The sequence below is a fragment of the Vigna angularis genome, chromosome 2, assembly GCF_016808095.1.
Source record: "Vigna angularis cultivar LongXiaoDou No.4 chromosome 2, ASM1680809v1, whole genome shotgun sequence".
Lineage (NCBI taxonomy): Eukaryota > Viridiplantae > Streptophyta > Magnoliopsida > Fabales > Fabaceae > Vigna > Vigna angularis.
This window is the reverse complement of record NC_068971.1, coordinates 42389455-42410768: the sequence shown is the minus strand read 5'-3', so window position 1 is coordinate 42410768 and position 21314 is coordinate 42389455. Positions and strand designations below refer to the sequence as shown.

Genomic DNA, 21314 nt, shown 5'->3' with positions numbered 1-21314 from the left:
ATTCATTTGTTGTGTTTTGTAGAAATGTTTCTCATATTGGTAAAAACCCCAAAAGGGTTCGTGGACCTGAGTTTCCTCCAACATTATTTTCGTAATGAATGCAATAAGAAAAAGCTCTAATAATAATAATCTGTATTTTCTTGTGTTCACATGCAAAATTGCATTCCGAAAACAACTTGGACCATATTCAATTAAATCTTTTTTGGTTTATGACTTAATATTACGATAATAAATTGACTTTAATATTATTCTAAGTTGTCACACTTTACATGGATTGACCAACTCATGTAGTCTAAGGGATTATTATTGGTAAAGATACTTTACTTTCATTAAATTATTTTACATAAAAGAATTAAAAAATCCTATTAAAATATGTTTCAATTTCAAGTTTATTAAGATAGAATTAACTTCCGAAATCTCAAATTTGCTTTTAATCTCGAAATCTATACAATATGAGATTAGTAAACATAAGAAAATATAATTTTTTTTATTATAATAAACTTATATAAACATTTGAGGATATATATCATCAATAAAACATATTATAATTATGTATAGAATCATGATTATTCATTATTTTTTTTCTACTTAAATAATTTAATAAGTTATTCACTTAAAGATTTACTTATAGTAATGCGATTTGCAAATAATTTTAAGGTTAAAAAATGTATTTTTAGTCTCTTTAATTTCCAGTTCGCAATTTTAATTTTCCTATTATTTTTCCTGATTTTACTGCTTAAATTTTAAAATGTATATATTTTAAAGTAATTCTTAATTCACATGTTCTTTATATTTTAAATAATTAAATTATTTTTATAGTAATATAAATAATTGTAGTAGATCTAGGGTTAAATTGGGTCCAAATATTTAAAAAAGTATAAAACTTAAAGAAGTTGTCCAAAATTATGATTTTTTTCATATAATTATAAAATATTCTTAAAAGTTAACAAATTTATGATACATAATTATAAGTAAGTATAGTAATTAGATAAAAAAAGTTTTAGTCTCCCATAAATTTATATATTTTTAATTGAATTGTTATTAAAAAAAATTCAAGAACTTAAAATTTTTAAATTTTTTAACTGAGTTCTTACTGTTTAATATTTTTATTAATAGAATATTATGACTCTTATTTTATCTTATCATTTTGATTCTTTATTTTCATCAAAAAATATGAATTTTCATGTTTAATATAAAACAATATTAACAACACTCAATTAACTAAAAATTAAACAATAATACTTAATCACAAAAAATATAAAAATTTTGAGTAACAAAAAAAAATCTAATGAAAAGTCAATTAAACATATACAAAATTACGAAGAAATTAAAAAATAATTAATTTATTTTTGACTTTCAACAAAACAAAGGCGTTCTTAGCTGAATATAAAAATGTGATGGTGCTTCTCAGGTCAATAATCAACTCCGAGTGAAGACTATCATATCTTTGATAACATAATTATGGTGACACTGTGAATCACATTGTGTAAACCCTACCACATACTTCTGTTCTCATAATCTTCAAATTTACTTTCTGACTTTCATCAATAGAAACAGGAACCGATTCTGCTATATAAGAGACTAAACCATTTCAAAGAGACCACGCCAAATGCTAGCTAGACATGACTAATTTTCAAAGGCTTCACACTCTAGTCCTTCCAATTATCTTCCTGTGTTTGTTTCCTTTGAGAATCGCTTCATCACCAACAGCAGAAGCAGAAGCACTTGTCAAATGGAAAAACAGTCTAACACCTCCTCTTCCTCCTTCTCTAAACTCATGGTCCCTCACCAACCTAACCAACCTTTGCTTTTGGGATGCCATTGTTTGTGACAATACCAGCACAACAGTCTTAGAGATAAACTTGTCTGGTGCCAATATCACTGGGACTATCACTGTCTTGGATTTTGCTTCCCTCCCTAACCTCACCCAACTCAACCTCAATGCCAACAACTTTGAGGGGTCAATACCACCAGCAATTGCTAACCTCTCCAAGCTCACACTTTTGGACTTGGGGAACAACTTATTTGAAGATGCACTGCCTAAAGAACTAGGCCAGCTAAGGGAGCTTCGATATCTCAGCCTTTACAACAACAATCTCAATGGCACCATTCCTTATCAGCTCATGAATCTACCTAAGGTATGGTACATGGACCTTGGATCAAATTATTTTATAACTCCTCTTCACTGGTCCCAATATTCATGCATGCCTTCCTTGACACGCCTTGCTTTACATCTAAATCCAACACTCACTGGTCAATTCCCGAGTTTCGTACTGGAGTGCCATAACTTGACATATCTTGACATCTCTCAGAATGGATGGAATGGAACTATTCCAGAATCTTTGTATAGCAATTTGGGCAAGCTAGAATTCCTCAACCTCACCAACAATGGGTTTGGAGGAAAGCTGTCCCCCAACTTGTCCTTGCTTTCTAATCTCAAAGAACTTCGTATTGGTAATAACTTGTTTACTGGTCCTGTTCCCACTGAGATAGGATTGATATCTAGGCTTCAAATTCTTGAACTGAATAACATTTCTGCCCATGGAAAGATCCCTTCTTCCTTAGGCCAACTTAGGGAGCTGTGGCATCTTGATCTCAGTATAAATTCTTTTAACTCTACAGTTCCTTCGGAGCTTGGCCTGTGCAGAAATCTATCCTTCTTGAGTTTAGCGGTGAATCATTTGACTGGTCCTTTGCCTATGTCATTAGCTAATCTGACTAAAATATCAGAACTGGGATTATCAGATAATTCCTTTTCTGGTGAACTTTCTGCTACGCTCCTCTCTAATTGGACCCAGCTTATCTCCTTGCAAGTCCAAAACAATAATTTTACTGGAAAGATTCCTCCGGAGATTGGCCTGTTGAAAAGAATTAACTACCTCTTTCTGTACAATAATACTTTCTCTGGTTCCATTCCTGTAGAGATTGGAAACCTGAAGGAAATGGTAAAGTTAGACCTTTCACAAAACCAATTCTCTGGTCCGATTCCATCAACACTTTGGGATTTGACAAACGTTCAAGTCATCAATCTTTTCTTCAATGAACTCTCTGGAATCATTCACGCGGATATTGGAAATTTTACCTCTCTTGAAATCTTTGATGTCAACAGCAATAACTTGTATGGGGAGTTGCCAGCAACCATTGCTCAACTAACTGCTTTAAGAAATTTTTCAGTGTTCAGCAATAACTTCAGTGGCAGAATTCCTAGAGAATTTGGAAAGGGAAATCCTTCTTTGACTGATGTCTACCTTTCAAACAACAGCTTTTATGGAGAACTGCCAATTGACTTGTGCAGTGGTGGCCAGCTAACTGTTTTGGCTGTCAATAACAACAGCTTTTCAGGGCCATTGCCAAAGTCCTTGAGAAATTGTTCACCACTAGTTAGAGTGCGGCTTGATAATAACCAGCTCAGTGGAAACATCACAGACGCATTTGGGGTTCTCCCAAATCTCGTTTTGATATCACTTAGTACAAACCAACTGGTTGGTGAGCTCTCCCCGGAGTGGGGCGGGTGCGCCAACTTAACCAGTATGGATATGGGAAACAACAAACTTTCTGGAAAAATTCCTTCTGCGCTAAGTAAGCTGAGTCAATTAGGGTATCTAAACCTTCATTCCAATGAATTCACTGGTAGTATCCCACCTGAAATCGGAAATCTAAGCCGGCTTTTTAGATTGAATTTGAGCAGTAACCATTTATCAGGAGAAATCCCAAAGAGTTATGGGAGATTGGCTAAGCTAAATTTTCTTGATTTATCAAATAACAACTTCGGCGGAAGCATTCCTAAAGAAATTGGTGATTGTGACGGCTTGCTGAGCCTGAATTTAAGCCATAACAGTCTATATGGGGAGATACCAGAAGAACTTGGCAATCTGTTCTCGCTGCAAATCATGTTGGACATCAGCAGCAACTCTCTTTCCGGGGCTCTTCCCCAAAACCTTGAAAAGTTAATAGCATTGGAGATTCTCAATGTGTCACACAACCAACTATCAGGGACAATCCCACGATCATTTTCAAGCATGCTCAGCCTTCAATCTGTTGATTTTTCTTACAACAAACTGAGTGGTTCAATCCCCACAGGCCGTGTTTTCGAGACAGCGACTGCTGAAGCCTATGCTGGGAACTCAGGTTTGTGTGGTGAGATAGAAGGATTAACTTGCCCCAAATCACTTTCCACGGACAAATCTGGAGGAGTTAACAAAAAGGTTCTTCTTGGGGTTATCATTCCAGTTTGTGTATTAATTGGGATAATTAGTGTTGGAGCAATACTTCGCCGGCGGCATATCATAAAACACGCTGATGAAGAGTCCAAAAGCAATGAAAAAAGTGATCAGCCTATCAGCGTGGTGTGGGGAAGAGATGAAAAATTCACATTTTCTGATCTTGTTAAGGCCACCAATGACTTCAATGACAAGTACTGCATCGGAAAAGGAGGATTCGGAAGTGTTTATAGAGCACAGTTGCTCACAGGTCAGGTCGTTGCTGTGAAGAGGCTCAACATATCAGACTCCGATGACATTCCACCAATGAACCGCCTGAGCTTTTTGAATGAGATAGAAGCACTTACAGGAGTGAGACACCGCAATATAATAAAGCTTTATGGGTTCTGTTCTTGCAGGGGACAAATGTTCTTGGTTTACGAATATATAGACAGAGGAAGTTTGGCAAAAGTGTTGTACGGAGAGGAAGGACAATTGGAGCTAAGGTGGGCCAAAAGGCTAAAAATTGTGCAAGGAATAGCACATGCAATTTCATACCTGCACACAGATTGTTCCCCACAAATCGTGCACCGGGATGTAACACTGAATAACATACTACTAGACTCCGATTTAGAACCTCGTCTTGCAGATTTTGGCACAGCAAAGCTACTAAGCTCAGACACTTCAACGTGGACCTCAGTTGCTGGATCCTATGGTTACATGGCTCCAGGTACATCATCCATTCAATTTAAATTACAGTATATTATACTATATCGTATGCATCATACTAAGGCAGTCTTTAATATGTTCTGTTAAATGTTTCTGACAGCTTAAAAACATGTTTTATATTCTAGACACAATATTTAGTTTCTTTCTTAACAAATTGTGTATATATGTAAATTAAAGGGTGTGATGAGACTGAGAAAAGTTGAAACTTGCAGAACTAGCACAAACAATGAGAGTGACGGAGAAGTGTGACGTGTATAGTTTTGGAGTGGTGGTGATGGAGATATTGATGGGAAAGCATCCTGGAGAACTGTTGGGTACACTGTCTTCAAACAAGTATTTGTCATCAACGGAGGAAGCACAGGTGCTACTGAAGGACGTGCTTGATCAAAGGCTTCCACCTCCTACAGGCCAATTGGCAGAAGCAGTGGTGTTCACAATGACCATAGCTTTGGCATGCATACGTGAGTCTCCAGAGTCCAGACCCATCATGCGTGCTGTGGCTCAAGAACTATCGGCTACTACTCAGCCTTATCTTTCCCAGCCATTTAGCTTGATAACCATGAACAAGCTTAGAGGCTTCCAGAAATAGTGTGTCATAACTAGTACAAATATGTTATTTTCATTTTCCACACGCATTTAACTGGTCATACTATGCATTAAAACTGGTCTTGACTTTGAAAGTTGAAATTAAGGTTGGGCCTTGATGATTGAAACATGTATATCTATGTCTGAATTAGTCAATGCATTGTTCCAATAGTAGCAAATTTGCTTTTGTGTGCGTCGATGTTTTAGTCTTATAAATAAAACAGCTTTTTGTCTCTTGATTACACTTTTGCTTTTGCCTTTTATATTTAAAGTTGTTTGTAGCATTTGTCCATAAAGAAAAAAAAAGGATCTACAGTAAAAAACATCCCTTTCTTTAACTACGATTTTTAAACAAAATAAGGAAAATAATCAAATGTTTATACCTATTCCACCTTTTCTTTGTTGTGCCAAAAAAGTACGTCAAACTTGACCAGTTCTTTATTTTCTGTAAGGACTTTAAACAAAATAAGGAAAATAACCAAATGTTATCTGTAAGGACTTTATTTTCTCCGAGTTTAATTCCTTTCTTTTTCATTTTTCCTTTCTATGTGGAAGTTTTGTATTCCATTTGTTTTAATGATCTCAGAAATAAGAATTAATTGGTTGTTTAAACAACTTTTGATATTATGTTATTTAGGTTGGTGTTATGTAAGTTGTTTAAAACCTTTAGGTGTTGGAGTTCTTCTTTCTTATAAAGTAAACTACATACAAATAAGGAGAGCTAACCTAAACTGTGTATGGGTTATTCTAAACTCTATCATTTTCGTATTAATACATTACACCCATACAAATATTCTAAACATAAAATAAACATTAGACACGGGACATATACACATTCGAAATTATATACAAAAATTCATAACAAATATCTAATTTAAATTTGCAAATCTGCGTTGCTAATTTTTAGAAATAAAAAATTATTATCCTACATTACTTTCTATTATGCACCTACAGAAATAGTATTGTCAATCTCTTTTTTTTTTTAAATCATATATACATATAATAGTTTCCCTTTTCTTCCATCAAGATACTACTTTCGCTTAACTTTGGATACACTAAGGAAAACACTGAAATGCATTACATTTCATTAACCAATTTATATTCATTTTACAATGTTTTATTTTTTAAAGCAATGAAAAATAACGAAGTCAATTTGCAAAAATAACTTATAAAACCAATAATAAAATTAAAATGTATCCCAAAATGCACGACTTTAGCTCTTTTGCATCAATCCTAAACATGACTTCAGTACAAAATAGATTTAGGTTAGAATCGTCGTTCTTATGCAAGACTTTAGTTTAAAATGGATTGAAATTGAAGTACTCAACCAAAAGCATGACTTTATTGAAATTAAAGTCTCCAATCATATATATGACTTTACTTAATCGTATTGATAGTTAAGTTTAATTTCATTGAAGTCACTAAACCTTAGAACAATTTTAATATTATTAAGAAATCATACATGCATTTCACGACATACAACTTAATCCTTCTGATAATTAATTAAATTGTAAACCCAATGAATTCCAAAATAAATTAATCCAGATATGTGAAATAAACCTATAATTAAAAGTAAAACAATAATTGAAGGTAGAATATTTTAAGAAAATATTGTATTATTAAAGGATTATATATGTTTTTAGTCTTTTTTTCAAACTATCAAGCGTTTGTAATATTTAGTTTCTAGTTCTTTTTTCAAACTTTGCTTCATTTTCATTTTTTTCCTTAATAAAACTGTAATATTTAGTCCTTGAAAACAAACTACGATCTCAGTGAGTTGGCTATGGTGTGCTACGTTTCATGTCATGTGTACACTTACCTTCGTTGCAGACAACTTACCTTCATCCCTCTGAAGTACTCCTTTTCATATGTCCACAAATTCTCCAACACCAATCAAAACAAGTTCTGCCCCTTGTGACGGTGAGACTCGTGGTGGCGTATGGGTTCTATGACGAAGGCTTTCTTTAGTTCGTCATAGGATTGGGAAACGAGGGTGGTTGGTGCGAGATTAGGGTAGATCGCGATTCTTGGTGCGATTCTTTGTTTCGCGATTTGGGGGACATTGCGATTAGGGTTTTCTGAATTATGTACTACTTATCCATGTTTAGTAGTAGTCCCACCATATTTTTTAAATATCATAAATTTGAAATATTTTTGTTTCTATTTAACTTTCATTTTCAAAGTTTAAAAAATAACATTCATTATTTTCTTATATTTATAACATTACCTTTCATCTAATTTATAATTAGTTTACAAATTTATTATGGTAGAAAAAAAAGATAAAATATAATACCATATAAGTATTTTCTTAAAATAACCTTAACGTTGTGTTCGCTTGAACAGCTTGTATTGTTTAAAGGCGAATGCGAGCGAGTGTTTGAAAAGTAATTGGTGTTCGGATGAGCGGAAAGGCGGGTGTTGGTGAAGACGGATTTGCGGGATGTGTTGCTTTTTCATCACCCGCGGGAGTGAAGAGATTTGGAGAGATTGTTGGAAAAATGTCTTATGTACCCTAAAGCTATTAAACAATTCTGTCTGTGTATATCAGGTTAAGTTGCAAACGCGTAACCGGTTACGCGAACGCACAGCCAAAGTCTTCAAGCATCCAGCCGCGTCCAGCAGGGGCAGCATCACGGTCCAGCGTTAGAAGAGAAACAACAACACGTGAGGAGGAGGTCCAGCAAGTTAAAACGGAGGAAGCAAACAGCTCACCTTGATCCAGCAAAAAGCAGCGTCCAGCAAGTGGCAAGCATCCAGCAAGCACAAGTCCAGCAGAGAAGGCACCCATGAGAGACCAACACAAGAAGCACTTTCTTTCCCTTCTTAGAGAGAGTCACGTCCAGCAGTTGGGCCACGCTTTGCATTTTCCTTTCTTTGCAATCATTTGGCTGGATCGACTTTGGAGAAAAAAGAAAATGGTGGCTTTCTTTTGTTTCAGGGCAGCAAAATGGTGACAGGGGCAGGTTAAGCAAACGCGTAACCGGTTACAGGATTATATATTTTTCAATTTTTTTTATAATTATTTTAATATTATAATTTAAAAAGATATACATCTTAATAAAATTAGATATATTATATTTTCTAATTTATTAAAAATAAGTTTATTATTTAATTTTTATAATTTTTAAACATTAATTTTATAAATTATTTATAATTTTTTTTCTTTATAATCATTTTTACAATTAAATATAATATTTTATATTATTTTTATAATTAGGGACATTTTGGTAATCTTTAATTTCTACCGATTAAACTAATTTTTAAAATCTATCACATCAATCAAATCCTACACTAATTCTCACAAACTTTGTTTTCAAATTCACTCTCAATTATCTACAAATCCACTCAAAAAAATAACTAAAAAATTACCCTCAAATCCATTCAAATCCAGCCAAATCATCTCTCCCAAATCTACCTAAAAAGAACACAGCCTAAACTACACCTTAAAAAATTAATGAAGCACCAGTATTTAAAAGTATATGTAAACGAATAGATATAAGTAGAATAAACTAAAACATCTCTGCTATTTGAAAAGTCTGCTAATTGATTTGAACTAAAAAGCCCTACAAAGCAAATTTAAGTACGTAAAGTTAATTAAGAGCAATATAAACCATTTTTTAATTAAATAGTTTTTTTTATGCCCAGATTGTTACAAGACATAAAAGTTTATCTGTCCTCTCTGTAATAATTTCATCAATTTATCATGGAAGAAAATTCAGAGACAGTGTACAGATAAAAACTACATGACAATAGTGTTATTAATCCAACCGCAGAATGCAACACAATAAAACATCACACTATATCACATTCACAAAAGAATAAAAAAATTGCACCTAACACAAACCACTCCTCAATTGAATCTTGTCTACATGAGTAAGAACCCTCTGTATAGAACAACCTTGTCTCATATTCACTCTCTTGTTCAGCATAACGAACTTTCACATCAATTGTATTGTACTCTTCTTGAAGTCACTCGATTTGCTGAGCCAGAATCCTGAGCATAGCTCCCACAATTCCAGTAGCTACCAACACTGCCTATGATGACAATCTCATCTCTTGGTGATTTTCTTGGTGAACAAGAAGCTGAAAACTGATTAATCTCTTCAACTGATAATGCACCTAAAATAGGCCTATCTTCATGGCTCACCACAGTATTGGACCCATGTGAGCTATTTCTCTCTGCATACGAACTCTTGCTAACAGGTGTAGTTTCTGATGAACCTAACCAATTTGAAAGGCTAGCATCAACTGCGATTTCCCGGTTCAACTTCTTGGGTGATTCAGCACCAAATGCAGGTCGGGACTCTTGCTTCAAAACCAAATTCTCCTTCTGAGACACCAATGGTGGTCCTCTTTTCGCCTTAACTGCTTTCCATTGGGTGAGGTTCTCCACAGGGTTCAGCACAGAATGAACATAAACACTCCTATCTCGAACATTGGGGTTCAACCCAATTGACTTCATTTCCTTATCGTACACTGGAATTGGACTTTCCACCTCTGCAACAACCCTTTGATTATCACCATTTCTGGACCTTGAGTACACTATTCCATCTTCAAAGTCTTCCCCCACTTCATCATATTCTTCTCCCATGTCACTATCACCACCATCATCCTCATCCTCATCTTCATCCGTGAGATCACTATCCCAATACTCCATTGCTGCATCTTCATCGTCACTACATGTGCAATTGTGGTACCTATGGTCTGTTGGGTAAGACCCGGTTGAAGTAACCGAACTTTCATCAGACTTTGTTTGGCTTAACGTTTCAACCGAAGGTCTTTTCTCTTCACTCTTCTCTGGTTGGAAATCAACAACTTCATCTGGCTCGTACGTTTTCACATTGACATCAAAAGTCACTTTCTTTTTGGGGCTTGCGTTTAGCTTCTCCAGAGGTTTAGCCCTACATCCCATACCCATTTATCTAAATCACAAACTTCAACTCCAAAACCAAGCATGCTTTCATGTGAACAAAAAGTAGAATATTACAAACTCAGTTAGTCAATTACTTACTGTATTTCTTGTGATGCAGTGCTATGTGCCACCATTTGGGAGTAGTCCGGCACAGAACACACCTTCGGTCGCTCCAACCTGTCTTTGGCATTTCGCTGAACAACATTGAAAAGACTCAATGAAGTTAGAGAAACCTTCATCTATTAAGCTTGTTAGACAGAAGAATAAAAAAACAAAACCCACATATATTATTCAAACTATAGTTTATTCTTTCATCAAGATCAAAATTGAAAGTCTATCTATCTCCAGTAGACGCATGATCCGTTCATGCAAATCTTTATTACACATAACACCCTAATAAAACATTCATCTGATTGAATAAAAACACTAGAATCAGCACTTAAAATCTTAGTTTTGCCTTAAAAAAAAGGCCAAAAATAGGAGGTGCAAGTATAAAACTTTCAAAAAAGAAAGTCTTTTCCAGACAGTTTATGAGAAACCAAACAAAAGGGTAACTAAATTAGATGAAAAAGATAGAAGCTTGAAGAAGAGAAGGTGAAGGGTTAGTTACATGGTGACGGTGAGCCTTGCGCCTGGGCTTGGTGCTTGTGGAGGAACCAAAGCAATGAAGAAAGCAACCCATTGTGACAACAGATCTGTGTTTTTGCTTTCTGAGGTTCACAACAACAATGCTAATGCAAAGGGTTTGGTCTTCATGCCATGCCACCTTCCACGGTCCACAGACAAACGCAGAGGGAGTGGACAGCTCTCTCCATAAATATGTAGTAATAATAATTTGTTTTATTTGTTTATTATCAAAAAGAAAAAGTGGGAAGTGACCGTTGTGATGACAGGCTGTAATGTCTTAAGTACCACATCGAATGCAGTTTTCTTTTGTTGTTTTGTGTGAACTGCATCAGAGACACAGAAGTTGATCGTTTGGCTCAAGAATGTTGGAAAGTGAAAAAAAGTAGTGATGGTATTTATGATTAATAATCGTTAGAGTCAATTTTTATCATTTTCGGGAATTTATTAGTTGTTATTGAACTAGATTTGGATTGTGTACTTAATTTATACCCAATAATACAAAACACTAGCTTATCAAAACAAATCATTTAAAAATGAAATATCTTTGTAAAAAATTAAAAATAATAGTTGTGGTGGTCTTTGTAATATTACATTTATTCTTACCAAATGCACTGTATTAATAATATAGAAGACTAAAATATCCTTTTTCATTGTGACACATTACCATTGTTCTCACCTCTGCTGCCGCCATTGCAGAGGAAGAAGAGAAGAGAAAAAAAATGCATTGTGAAGAAAAACCTTATTTTAAAATGTATTTAATGTGTTTCAGACTCATTTAAGAAAATTTATTTTAAAAAATTTATTCCAGTAAACTTTTTTTAAACAACTCGTTCTGGAACACATGAAATGAAATGCATTCCAGAAAGTTTGTTCTATAAAATTTGTTCCAACAATTAATTTCAGAATGCACTGTTTCGCAAAGGTTGTCGAAAAAAATTCTTTTCTGAAAATCCTTATCAAAGTTATGTTGTAGAAATGTTTAAAAGCTTGTCTTTGATAACTGGTAATCCAAGTCACTTTTATAAAGGATAAAAGTATGAGATTTTTTTTATACAATCATATTATTAATACATATATATTCATTATCAGAATCCATGATTAACATTGTTATGAATCTATATATGTAATATTTAATTATTCTCTCTTAATATGTATAGATTAATATTACTCTTAACTGACCAAGTCGTCTACACATAACCATTTATAAAAAAAATTAATCATAATCCTAATCAACTGATTAATTAAAAATTATTATAACATTAACCCATATGAATAGTAATCATTATAGTCAAACTATAACAATTTATCACGCCATGTTTTATTTTTTTAAAAGCTAGTTAAATAACGGAATATATATATATATATATATATATATATATATATATATATATATATATATATATATATATATATATACCCAAAAAAATTGGTTGTATAACCCGGTATAATTAAAATTAGTCAAATAAATGATTAGTTAATCAATTTTAACTAAACGACATTAGTAGAAACAAAGGTGTGATAGTGGCGGTTATGTTTATTAAATTTAGCTTTATTAACTTATTAAGCATAATTTTATATATTTTATAATAATATTTATTATTAAGCAGTAAAATATGTTAATTTGAAAAATAAAAATAATAAAAGTAGTGTACAATATTAATTAAAGATTGATATAATCAATCTAAAAGTTGCAACCACTATGCTGTTTCTCTAAAAAATATCTGAGTTTTTTTTTTTAAACTTATGAATTTTACTAAAACTAGATTATATAACAAACAGTTATAATATGGCATCTTTAGTATATGATCCTAAACGTATAACGTAAGAATTGTTCCTTAAATAATTATTTTTGCGATAATACTTCTAACAAGATGCAGCTGCAATATGACATCTTTAGCATTTTTTATTTGTATATATTTTTCCTTAATAAGAAAATATGAACAAGTAGTGTTGATCTTCAACTCCAAACTATTTATTATACATCTTAATATTGGATATAATGAACCCTCTAATGATATTTTATTTTATTTAATCATTATTAATTATGCATGCTTTTGGCCTTTGACGCTATGTAGGTGGATGTATCCACAAAGAATAAATGCTTTCGGAAATTTCAATTTTCTTATTTCAGTCTCTAACTCGTTATTTTTATTTTTTATAATACAACTCGTTAAATTAAATAAAAAAAGTAATTATTTTATAAACAGGAAGGACCTACCTAAATTAAGAAGGAAGCATAGTACAATCAGTAACTAATGAGGGGAAGAGGACAAAATTAACATATAAAATGACATTACTTTTGAAAAAAAGAAGTTTTTATGATAGTTGATTTATTTGACTTTTTGTATGATTAATTGATATAATTCAAAGTGCATGACAAAAAGAAGCCAACAAAATATGTTTTTTATATTTTGGATTTTAGCTAAGCAATTGTATGGTATATGAGTTTAGGGTGAGGAAAGGAAAATTGTAATAAAATTTAAATATTCCATCTTAAGTATATAAAATGGTGTTGATGAAAAGCTAAAAAGTTAACATCATTCTACAGCATGATGGGAGTGGAAGAAGAAGAAAAGGGGTTTGGAAGTAGTGGAAGAGAGAAGGATTACACCCAAGATGGCACAGTGGACCTCAATGGCAAACCAGTTTTAAGATCAAATACTGGAAGGTGGAGAGCTTGTTCCTTCATTGTAGGTAAATGCAGCCATTGGACCTTAAACTTACAATTTTTAATTTTAGACCCCTTTTCTACTCATTCATTTATTTTACCATATTGTTAGATTAATTTTAAAAAGAATTTTAAACAAATCTTTAACAGCATAAATTGTTTCATTAAAGTCTGTAAACCTATTAACTTAGTGTTGGTTTAGTGTTTAAATAGGAAAAAGCTTATTTGACACTTTATGAAATTACACTCGTTTTACATTCTTTTTAATAATATTAGTATATATATATATATATATATATATATATATATATATATATATATATATATATATGATTATTTGAAATATATATTTATATTTTACAATATTTATAATCTTATTTTATTTTTTTTATGCAAAAGTAATGATAACTTTTGTTTTCTTTAACAGAAATTATAAATATGCAATAAATATTTAAGAGAAATGCAATAATTTGACACGAATAAAAATTAGTGCCGTCAAAATGGGTTGAAACCCGTGAGCCAACCCGGCTCACCACGGGTTTGAGCCGGGTTGGGTTGGAAAAAAATGCAAAATTTTTTATGCGAGCCAATTTTGACCCGGCTCACTAAGAACCCGGCTCACACGGGTTGAACCCGTGGTGGGTCGGGTTGGCTCACCAACCCACCTATTTTTTTAATTAAATTAAATTAATTAAATTAATTAAATTAATTATTCAAATCCTATTTTTTTTATTGAAATCAAATTAATTAAATTAATTATTCAAAATGCACAACCTTTACTTAGAAATAGAGCATTTCGCGTTGTTGTCTTTCCAAAAGTTCCCCTTCGCAAATAAAACCCTAAGATTATAGATTGGATAATATTATAGATGGAGATAAAGAAGAAGATGTTTCAAGAGAGCATAATACTGTGGATTTATCCATTCAGGACTCCAATCTAATAGATGGATAATATTATAGATTGGATAATTCGGGAATATATCATTTGTTTTATCTTGTTTTTAGACTTATCTACAAGCATGACAATTTTATCTTGTGCTATATATTTTTGTTTAACGTCTATATGTAGTTTCTTGTATGTCTCACTAAATTAAATTAACAAAATTTTACGCTTGATAGCTTAGAATATATATAACAATATATTTCTTGTTTCATTTTATTTTATATCAATTGTTTCAATTATTAATGTTTCAATTTGATCGATCAAAGTAACATGTTATAAGAATCTGAGAAGAAGAAGGTGAAAAAAAAGTTAATTAAGGGAGCCAATGAGCCAACCCGTTTAACCCACCAACCCGTGGTGGGTCGGGTCGGGTTCGGATTTTTTTGGCTCGCTAATAAATGAGCCGGACTGGATTGACTCACTAAGTGATCAACCCGTGGTGGGTCGGGTCGGGTCGGGCCGGGTTACCCGTTTTGACAGCTCTAATAAAAATAGTTTAATTCAATATAACTAGACTAAAAATTTACAAATATATATATATTTTTGATATGTAATCTTGACTATTCATTTTTATATATACTTGAGATGAAAGAGACATCAATAATTTACACTGTAATTACATAATACATATTATAATTTTAAATTAAAATTAATATAAATATTATTATCTTGTCAATTGAATGTAATTTTTTATTGTGATGTAAAAGTATTATCACCTATCTCAATATATATGTAAGAACATTGATAACAAGTCGCAATTTTTTAAAATTAATATAACTGTGGGTTTCATTTTCAAAGACCATTTTTAAGAAAATCAGTATCTTATATTGATTTTTTAACATCCAAGAAAAACATGACAATGTTCATACACTTTCAAGAACAAAATGATTATTATATGTTAAAAATACATTACAATCTTGAAACAAGATGTAAAAGAGACATTTTTTTAAGAGTTTGTTTGCACAAATTGTTTTAGAATCATGAGAGGAAAAGAAAAGAAAATGAAGTTTCTCTTTGAAATAGAAAGTAAATACTTGAACTGATGATAATGTAAAGAGAGAAGTGAATGAGTTGTGACAATGTGCTTACACCATGATGTTTGATAATCAATTGTAGGGTACGAAATGATTGAAAGAATGGCATACTATGGGATAGCATCAAATCTAGTATTGTATCTAACAAAGAAGCTTCATGAGGGCACTGTCAAATCTTCAAATCACGTGACCAACTGGGCTGGTGCAGTCTGGATCATGCCAGCTGCCGGAGCTTACATAGCCGATGCCTATCTTGGCCGATATTGGACTTTTGTTATAGCATCAGCCATTTACCTTCTGGTATATATACACTATTAGAATTTTAAGAGTGAGTCTAATTCTTACTTTAAATAGAAATAACAACATCTAGGAAGATAAAGACATATAAATCTATTGTTTTTAAGAATTTGGATTGGAAGTAATATCATCTTATATGGGACTCACGTTGTCTTGTTAGTGTTATCAGTTAGAGATAACTGAGTTTTAGATTGTATGTCGCATGGAGAATGCTTAGAATATAATGGTTTTTATCCATGTTATAATTATAACATATGTTGCATTTTAACATTATAAACGGAAATGGTCTTGTATTTTTGGTTGCAGGGAATGTGTTTGTTGACGCTAGCAGTGTCACTACCAGGATTGAGACCACCAGCATGTGCTCCAGGAGTTGCAGACCAAGATTGCCCACAAGCATCCTCATTGCAAGTGGGAATTTTCTTCGTTGCCTTGTACATCATTGCAGCAGGAACAGGGGGGACCAAGCCCAACATTTCTACAATGGGAGCAGACCAATTTGACGAGTTTGAACCAAAAGAGAGGTCCCGAAAGCTTTCCTTCTACAATTGGTGGGTGTTCTATATTCTAATTGGAACCATTTCAGCCCAAACTCTCTTGGTTTACATACAAGACAGAGTTGGTTTTGGCCTTGGTTACGGGATCCCAACCGTTGCTCTAGCCGTTTCAATATTCATGTTTCTGCTAGGAACTCCTCTTTATAGGCATAGATTACCCTCTGGCAGCCCTTTAACCAGAATGGTCCAGGTACTTGTGTCTGAAGTGAGGAAGTGGAAGGTACATGTTCCACATGATTTAAATCAGCTACATGAGCTCAGCATGGAAGAGTATTATGCAAGTAAAGGGAGAACGAGAATTTATCACAGTTCTTCATTAAGGCTAGTAATCAAATTTTTCCTCTTCAAATTGTATATTTCTTTTGTTTATTGTAACTTGACAAATGTGTGCAGATTCCTAGACAAAGCTGCAGTGAAGACAGGCGAAACATCACCATGGATGCTTTGTACTGTGACTCAAATTGAGGAAACCAAGCAAATGATGAAAATGGTTCCTATTTTGATCACTACGTGCATTCCAAGCACCGTAATAGCTCAAACCACCACACTCTTCATCAGACAAGGCACCACACTAGACAGGAGAATGGGACCCCATTTTGAAATCCCTCCAGCATGTCTTATAGCTTTTGTGAACATCTTCATGCTGATAAGCGTTGTGATCTATGACCGTCTTTTCGTTCCGGCAATCCGGCACTACACCAAGAACCCCAGAGGGATCTCCTTGCTGCAGAGACTTGGAATTGGACTTGTGCTACATGTTATCATTATGCTCACTGCATGCTTTGTTGAGAGGAAGAGACTCAGTGTGGCAAGAGAAAAGAACCTTTTAGGCCAGCTTGATAAAATTCCTCTAACCATTTTCATCCTCCTCCCTCAGTTTGCTTTTACAGGAATTGCTGACACCTTTGTTGATGTTGCCAAGTTGGAGTTCTTCTATGATCAAGCACCAGAAGCCATGAAAAGTTTGGGAACCTCATATTTCACAACCACCTTGAGCATTGGAAATTTTCTTAATAGTTTTCTGCTTTCAACTGTCGCTGATCTCACCCGCAAACATGGTCACAAGAGTTGGATTTTGGATAATCTAAATGCTTCCCGTTTAGATTATTATTATGCATTCTTGGCTCTTCTCAGCGCTATCAATTTCTTTTGCTTTGTGGCTGTTGCCAAATTGTACGTCTATAATGTTGATCAAACACAAATCAACAAGGACTTGGATATGAACACTACTTCACCTCAAGCCAATACTGAAATAGGCCAAAGTACCACAACCAGATAACTGAAGGAATAAGGTGAGGAAACAAAGTGCGTGGTAGACTAGCATTTGTTATCAATTACTTTCATGAATGGAAGAAGGACAAAGACAAATTCTTGAATATTTTGATAGTGACCATCAATGAGAGATGGAGAGTGATAACTATCTATCTAAAATGGAACCCTTAAGTTAATTACATTTACAAAAAGAATTGTTTCTAATTACCATAATTTGTATTGCCATGACAAATCTTAAATTATAATGAATAACTTTAACAAAATAACTATTATTTTAAAGAATATATTATAAGAAAAATTACTCTTATGGACATAATCTTGGTCACAAAAATTTGTTCCAAAGTAACAGGTCTTATAAGGTTCATATCCATCAGATGTGACTCCCTTTTATCTGTTTATCATGTCCTTGCTTATTTAACATTTCTGTTAATCATTTTGTTAGTTCGCATGTAGAAAATTATATAGCCGACAAATTTTCCTTTCGATCATCGAAAAAAATAACTATTTTAAGAACTCTGCCGTCAAACTTGTCTCCTTTTTTGCTTGAATTTGTGCAGCCTAAAACCAATCACATGGTTTTCCTGTATGAGAACATAATCTTTATACCCTCATACATACAGATATATCTTATTTGATTATTACTAATAAACCTATAATCTGACATCATTGATTAAAGCCGTGTATACATATATATCTGGATGTATTTGCACAAAGAAAATGCTTTCGGTACCTAAATTTTTCTCAGTGCAGTTTCAAAGTCAAGTTGATAATATGAATGCTCTCAGGAAATAAGAAGCATAAGACAGAGACACATAGGACATAATAATGCAATTGATTGATGACTGAAAAGGGAGGAAAACATATAAATACATTAAGTGAGAGCCACTTTAATGAACACATTTTTTTATGACATATGTAGCTCGTGACTTTTGTGGCATGTCCATCTCGCGTTTACTTCTAAGATCTAACTGTAGCTAGATCGATAATTCAAAGGTGAAAATAAAATCATTAGAAAAGAAAGATAAGGAAAGTGTGAAAATAAGCGACAGTGAGTACAAACCAAATACATGTTGATTCCTTATTTTGGACTAAAGATTTCTTTGTTAGTTAGCTCATGCAATTGGACAGTGCAGTTTGTTGAGAAAGCTAGAATTCTAAAATCAGATTCCCCGCCTCTGCTATATAAAACGCTCGCTAGAGAGGCTAAAAGACTTCCACACAAAGAGACAGAGGTGTAGTTCAAACTCATGGCAGTGATAGAAGAAAAAGGTCCTGCAAATGGGAACGAAGATTACACTCAAGATGGCACAGTAGACCTAAAGGGTAGACCCGTTTTGAGAACAGAGACGGGAAAATGGAAAGCTTGTTCCTTTATAGTTGGTAAATGATCCCAGTAGTGGCCTTAACATCTCCATTCCTCTCTTTTTCCGTATGATGAATTTTTATCACTTGTGAACATGGGATATGCGTGTTTTTTAATTTACAGGGTACGAAGTGTTTGAGAGGATGGCTTTCTACGGGATACAATCAAACCTAGTGATATATCTAACAAGGAAGCTCCATGAGGGCACTGTGAAATCTGCGAACGACGTTAGCAACTGGGTGGGTTCAGTCTGGATGATGCCACTGGCAGGAGCTTACATAGCAGATGCTTATCTTGGCAGATATAAAACTTTTATAATTGCGTCGTGCATTTATGTTGTGGTATGATATGTGACATTTATCTTACCTGTTACTGTAACATAGTAAACAAGAGTAGGAGTTGATAAACAATATTGGATCAACATTTGGTTTTGCATACATTATTATGATTATGTTTACCTGTTTTTCCATATTCTTTGGCCATAGGGAATGTGTCTGTTGACACTGGCAGTTTCACTACCAGCACTGAGGCCACCACGATGTGATGAAGGCGAGAATTGCCCAGAGGCATCGTCATTGCAATATGGTGTTTTCTTCTTGGCCCTTTATATCATTGCAATAGGCACAGGAGGGACGAAGCCTAACATTTCGACCATGGGAGCAGACCAATTTGACGAGTTTGAACCAAAAGAGAGAAGCTATAAACTCTCCTTCTTCAATTGGTGGTTTTTTAGCATTTTCTTTGGCACCCTTTTCGCCAACACTTTCTTGGTTTTCATACAAGAACGTGTGGGTTGGACCATTGGATATGGCCTTCCCACCCTTGGCCTTGCTGTTTCAGTATTGGTGTTTCTGGGAGGAACTCCATTTTACAGACACAAACTGCCTTCAGGTAGCCCAATAACAAGGATGCTTCAGGTCTATGTTGCTGCTGTGAAAAAGTGGAAGCTACGTGTCCCAGATGATCCAAAAGAGCTACATGAACTGAGCATTGAACAGTATGCATGTAGTGGGAGAAACAGAATTGATCGGAGCTCTTCGTTGAGGTTAAAAAACCCATCTTTTTATCCTTTCAAAATTCACTGTATTTTTCCATGTCACTTGAATCATTTGCACAATTCTCCCCGTTCTCTGCTTTCAGTTTTCTTGACAAGGCCTCTATAAAGAATGGTCAAACGTCATCATGGAGACTTTGTACTGTGACACAAGTAGAGGAAACCAAGCAAATGACAAAACTGATTCCTGTTTTGCTGACAACGATTATCCCAAGCACCTTGATAGTTCAAGCGACCACTCTCTTTGTCAAACAAGGCACCACTCTAGACAGGAGAATGGGACCCCATTTTCATATTCCCCCGGCATGCTTAAATGCATTTGTAACTATCGCCATGCTGATAACCGTTGTTCTATATGACCGTATTTTTGTTCCTGCGATTCGGCGCTACACAAAGAACCCAAGGGGGATCACAATGCTGCAGAGACTTGGCATTGGGCTTGTGCTACATTGCATGATAATGGTGATTGCATGCTTTGTTGAAAGAAAGAGACTGAGGGTGGCAAGAGAAAACCACCTCTTTCACGCGAAAGATACGATTCCTCTCACTATTTTCATTCTACTCCCTCAGTATGCTTTGGGAGGGGTTGCTGATAACTTCGTGGAAGTAGCCAAAATGGAGTTATTCTATGATCAAGCACCAGATGGCATGAAAAGTCTCGCAACATCATATTTCACAACCACCATAGGTCTTGGAAGCTTTCTCAGCAGTTTTCTTCTGTCAACTGTTGCTGATATCACAAAGAGAAATGGCCACAGGGGTTGGATTTTGGACAATCTAAATATCTCCCGTTTAGATTACTATTATGCATTCATGGCCGTACTCAGCTTCCTCAACTTGCTCTGCTTTTTGGTTGTTGCCAAGTTCTTTGTCTATAATGTCGATGTAACACAAACCAAACCGGGCTTCGAGATGAACTCTGCATCGTCGCAGCCACAGAACAATACTGGAGTAAACCAAAGCACCCCACAAACAGATGGCAAATTCTAGGGACAACACCAACCTTTTAGGCATATATAGGGTGCTTTAGAATCATTCAGATCTATCTTCCCATGGCTCATTCTTCACTTAGCT

At 34.1% G+C, this 21314-nt stretch overlaps 4 protein-coding genes across 4 annotated transcripts; 3 read left to right on the top strand and 1 right to left on the bottom strand.

Annotated features, from left to right (window-relative positions):
• The first annotated feature begins 1610 nt into the window (after positions 1-1610).
• Positions 1611-5757, top strand: LOC108323217 (MDIS1-interacting receptor like kinase 2). Its single transcript, XM_017555591.2, has 2 exons — positions 1611-4929; positions 5141-5757. Exons 1-2 carry the CDS (start codon positions 1623-1625, stop codon positions 5515-5517), a joined length of 3684 nt encoding a protein of 1227 aa, XP_017411080.1. The 5' UTR covers positions 1611-1622; the 3' UTR covers positions 5518-5757.
• A 3487-nt stretch (positions 5758-9244) lies between these two features.
• On the bottom strand, positions 9245-11233 carry LOC108323236 (uncharacterized). Its single transcript, XM_017555626.2, has 3 exons — positions 11036-11233; positions 10525-10619; positions 9245-10414 (listed from the first exon to the last, which is right to left on the bottom strand). The coding sequence occupies exons 1-3, from the start codon at positions 11105-11107 to the stop codon at positions 9457-9459; spliced, it is 1125 nt and encodes a 374-aa protein (XP_017411115.1). The 5' UTR covers positions 11108-11233; the 3' UTR covers positions 9245-9456.
• Positions 11234-15739: 4506 nt separating this feature from the next.
• On the top strand, positions 15740-17898 carry LOC108323227 (protein NRT1/ PTR FAMILY 5.2). The gene has a single exon (XM_017555617.2). The coding sequence runs from the start codon at positions 16277-16279 to the stop codon at positions 17828-17830; it is 1554 nt and encodes a 517-aa protein (XP_017411106.1). The 5' UTR covers positions 15740-16276; the 3' UTR covers positions 17831-17898.
• Positions 17899-18897: 999 nt separating this feature from the next.
• Positions 18898-21314, top strand: LOC108323249 (protein NRT1/ PTR FAMILY 5.2). Its single transcript, XM_052872303.1, is given in 4 exon segments — positions 18898-19203; positions 19310-19527; positions 19672-20296; positions 20299-21314. Coding segments are annotated over 4 exon segments (1908 nt in total). The 5' UTR covers positions 18898-19070; the 3' UTR covers positions 21231-21314.

Bases quoted from the DNA above. Each gene is read 5' to 3' on its own strand.
- LOC108323236 (XM_017555626.2), bottom strand. From the start codon at position 11,107: ATGGGTTGCTTTCTTCATTGCTTTGGTTCCTCCACAAGCACCAAGCCC. The intron at 10,620-11,035 runs GTAACTAACCCT...AATGTTGTTCAG, and splicing joins GCAAGGCTCACCGTCACCAT to CGAAATGCCAAAGACAGGTT. The intron at 10,415-10,524 runs GTAAGTAATTGA...TATGGGATGTAG, and splicing joins ACTGCATCACAAGAAATACA to GGCTAAACCTCTGGAGAAGC.
- LOC108323217 (XM_017555591.2), top strand. From the start codon at position 1,623: ATGACTAATTTTCAAAGGCTTCACACTCTAGTCCTTCCAATTATCTTC. The intron at 4,930-5,140 runs GTACATCATCCA...TGAAACTTGCAG, and splicing joins CTATGGTTACATGGCTCCAG to AACTAGCACAAACAATGAGA.
- LOC108323227 (XM_017555617.2), top strand. From the start codon at position 16,277: ATGGTCTTGTATTTTTGGTTGCAGGGAATGTGTTTGTTGACGCTAGCA.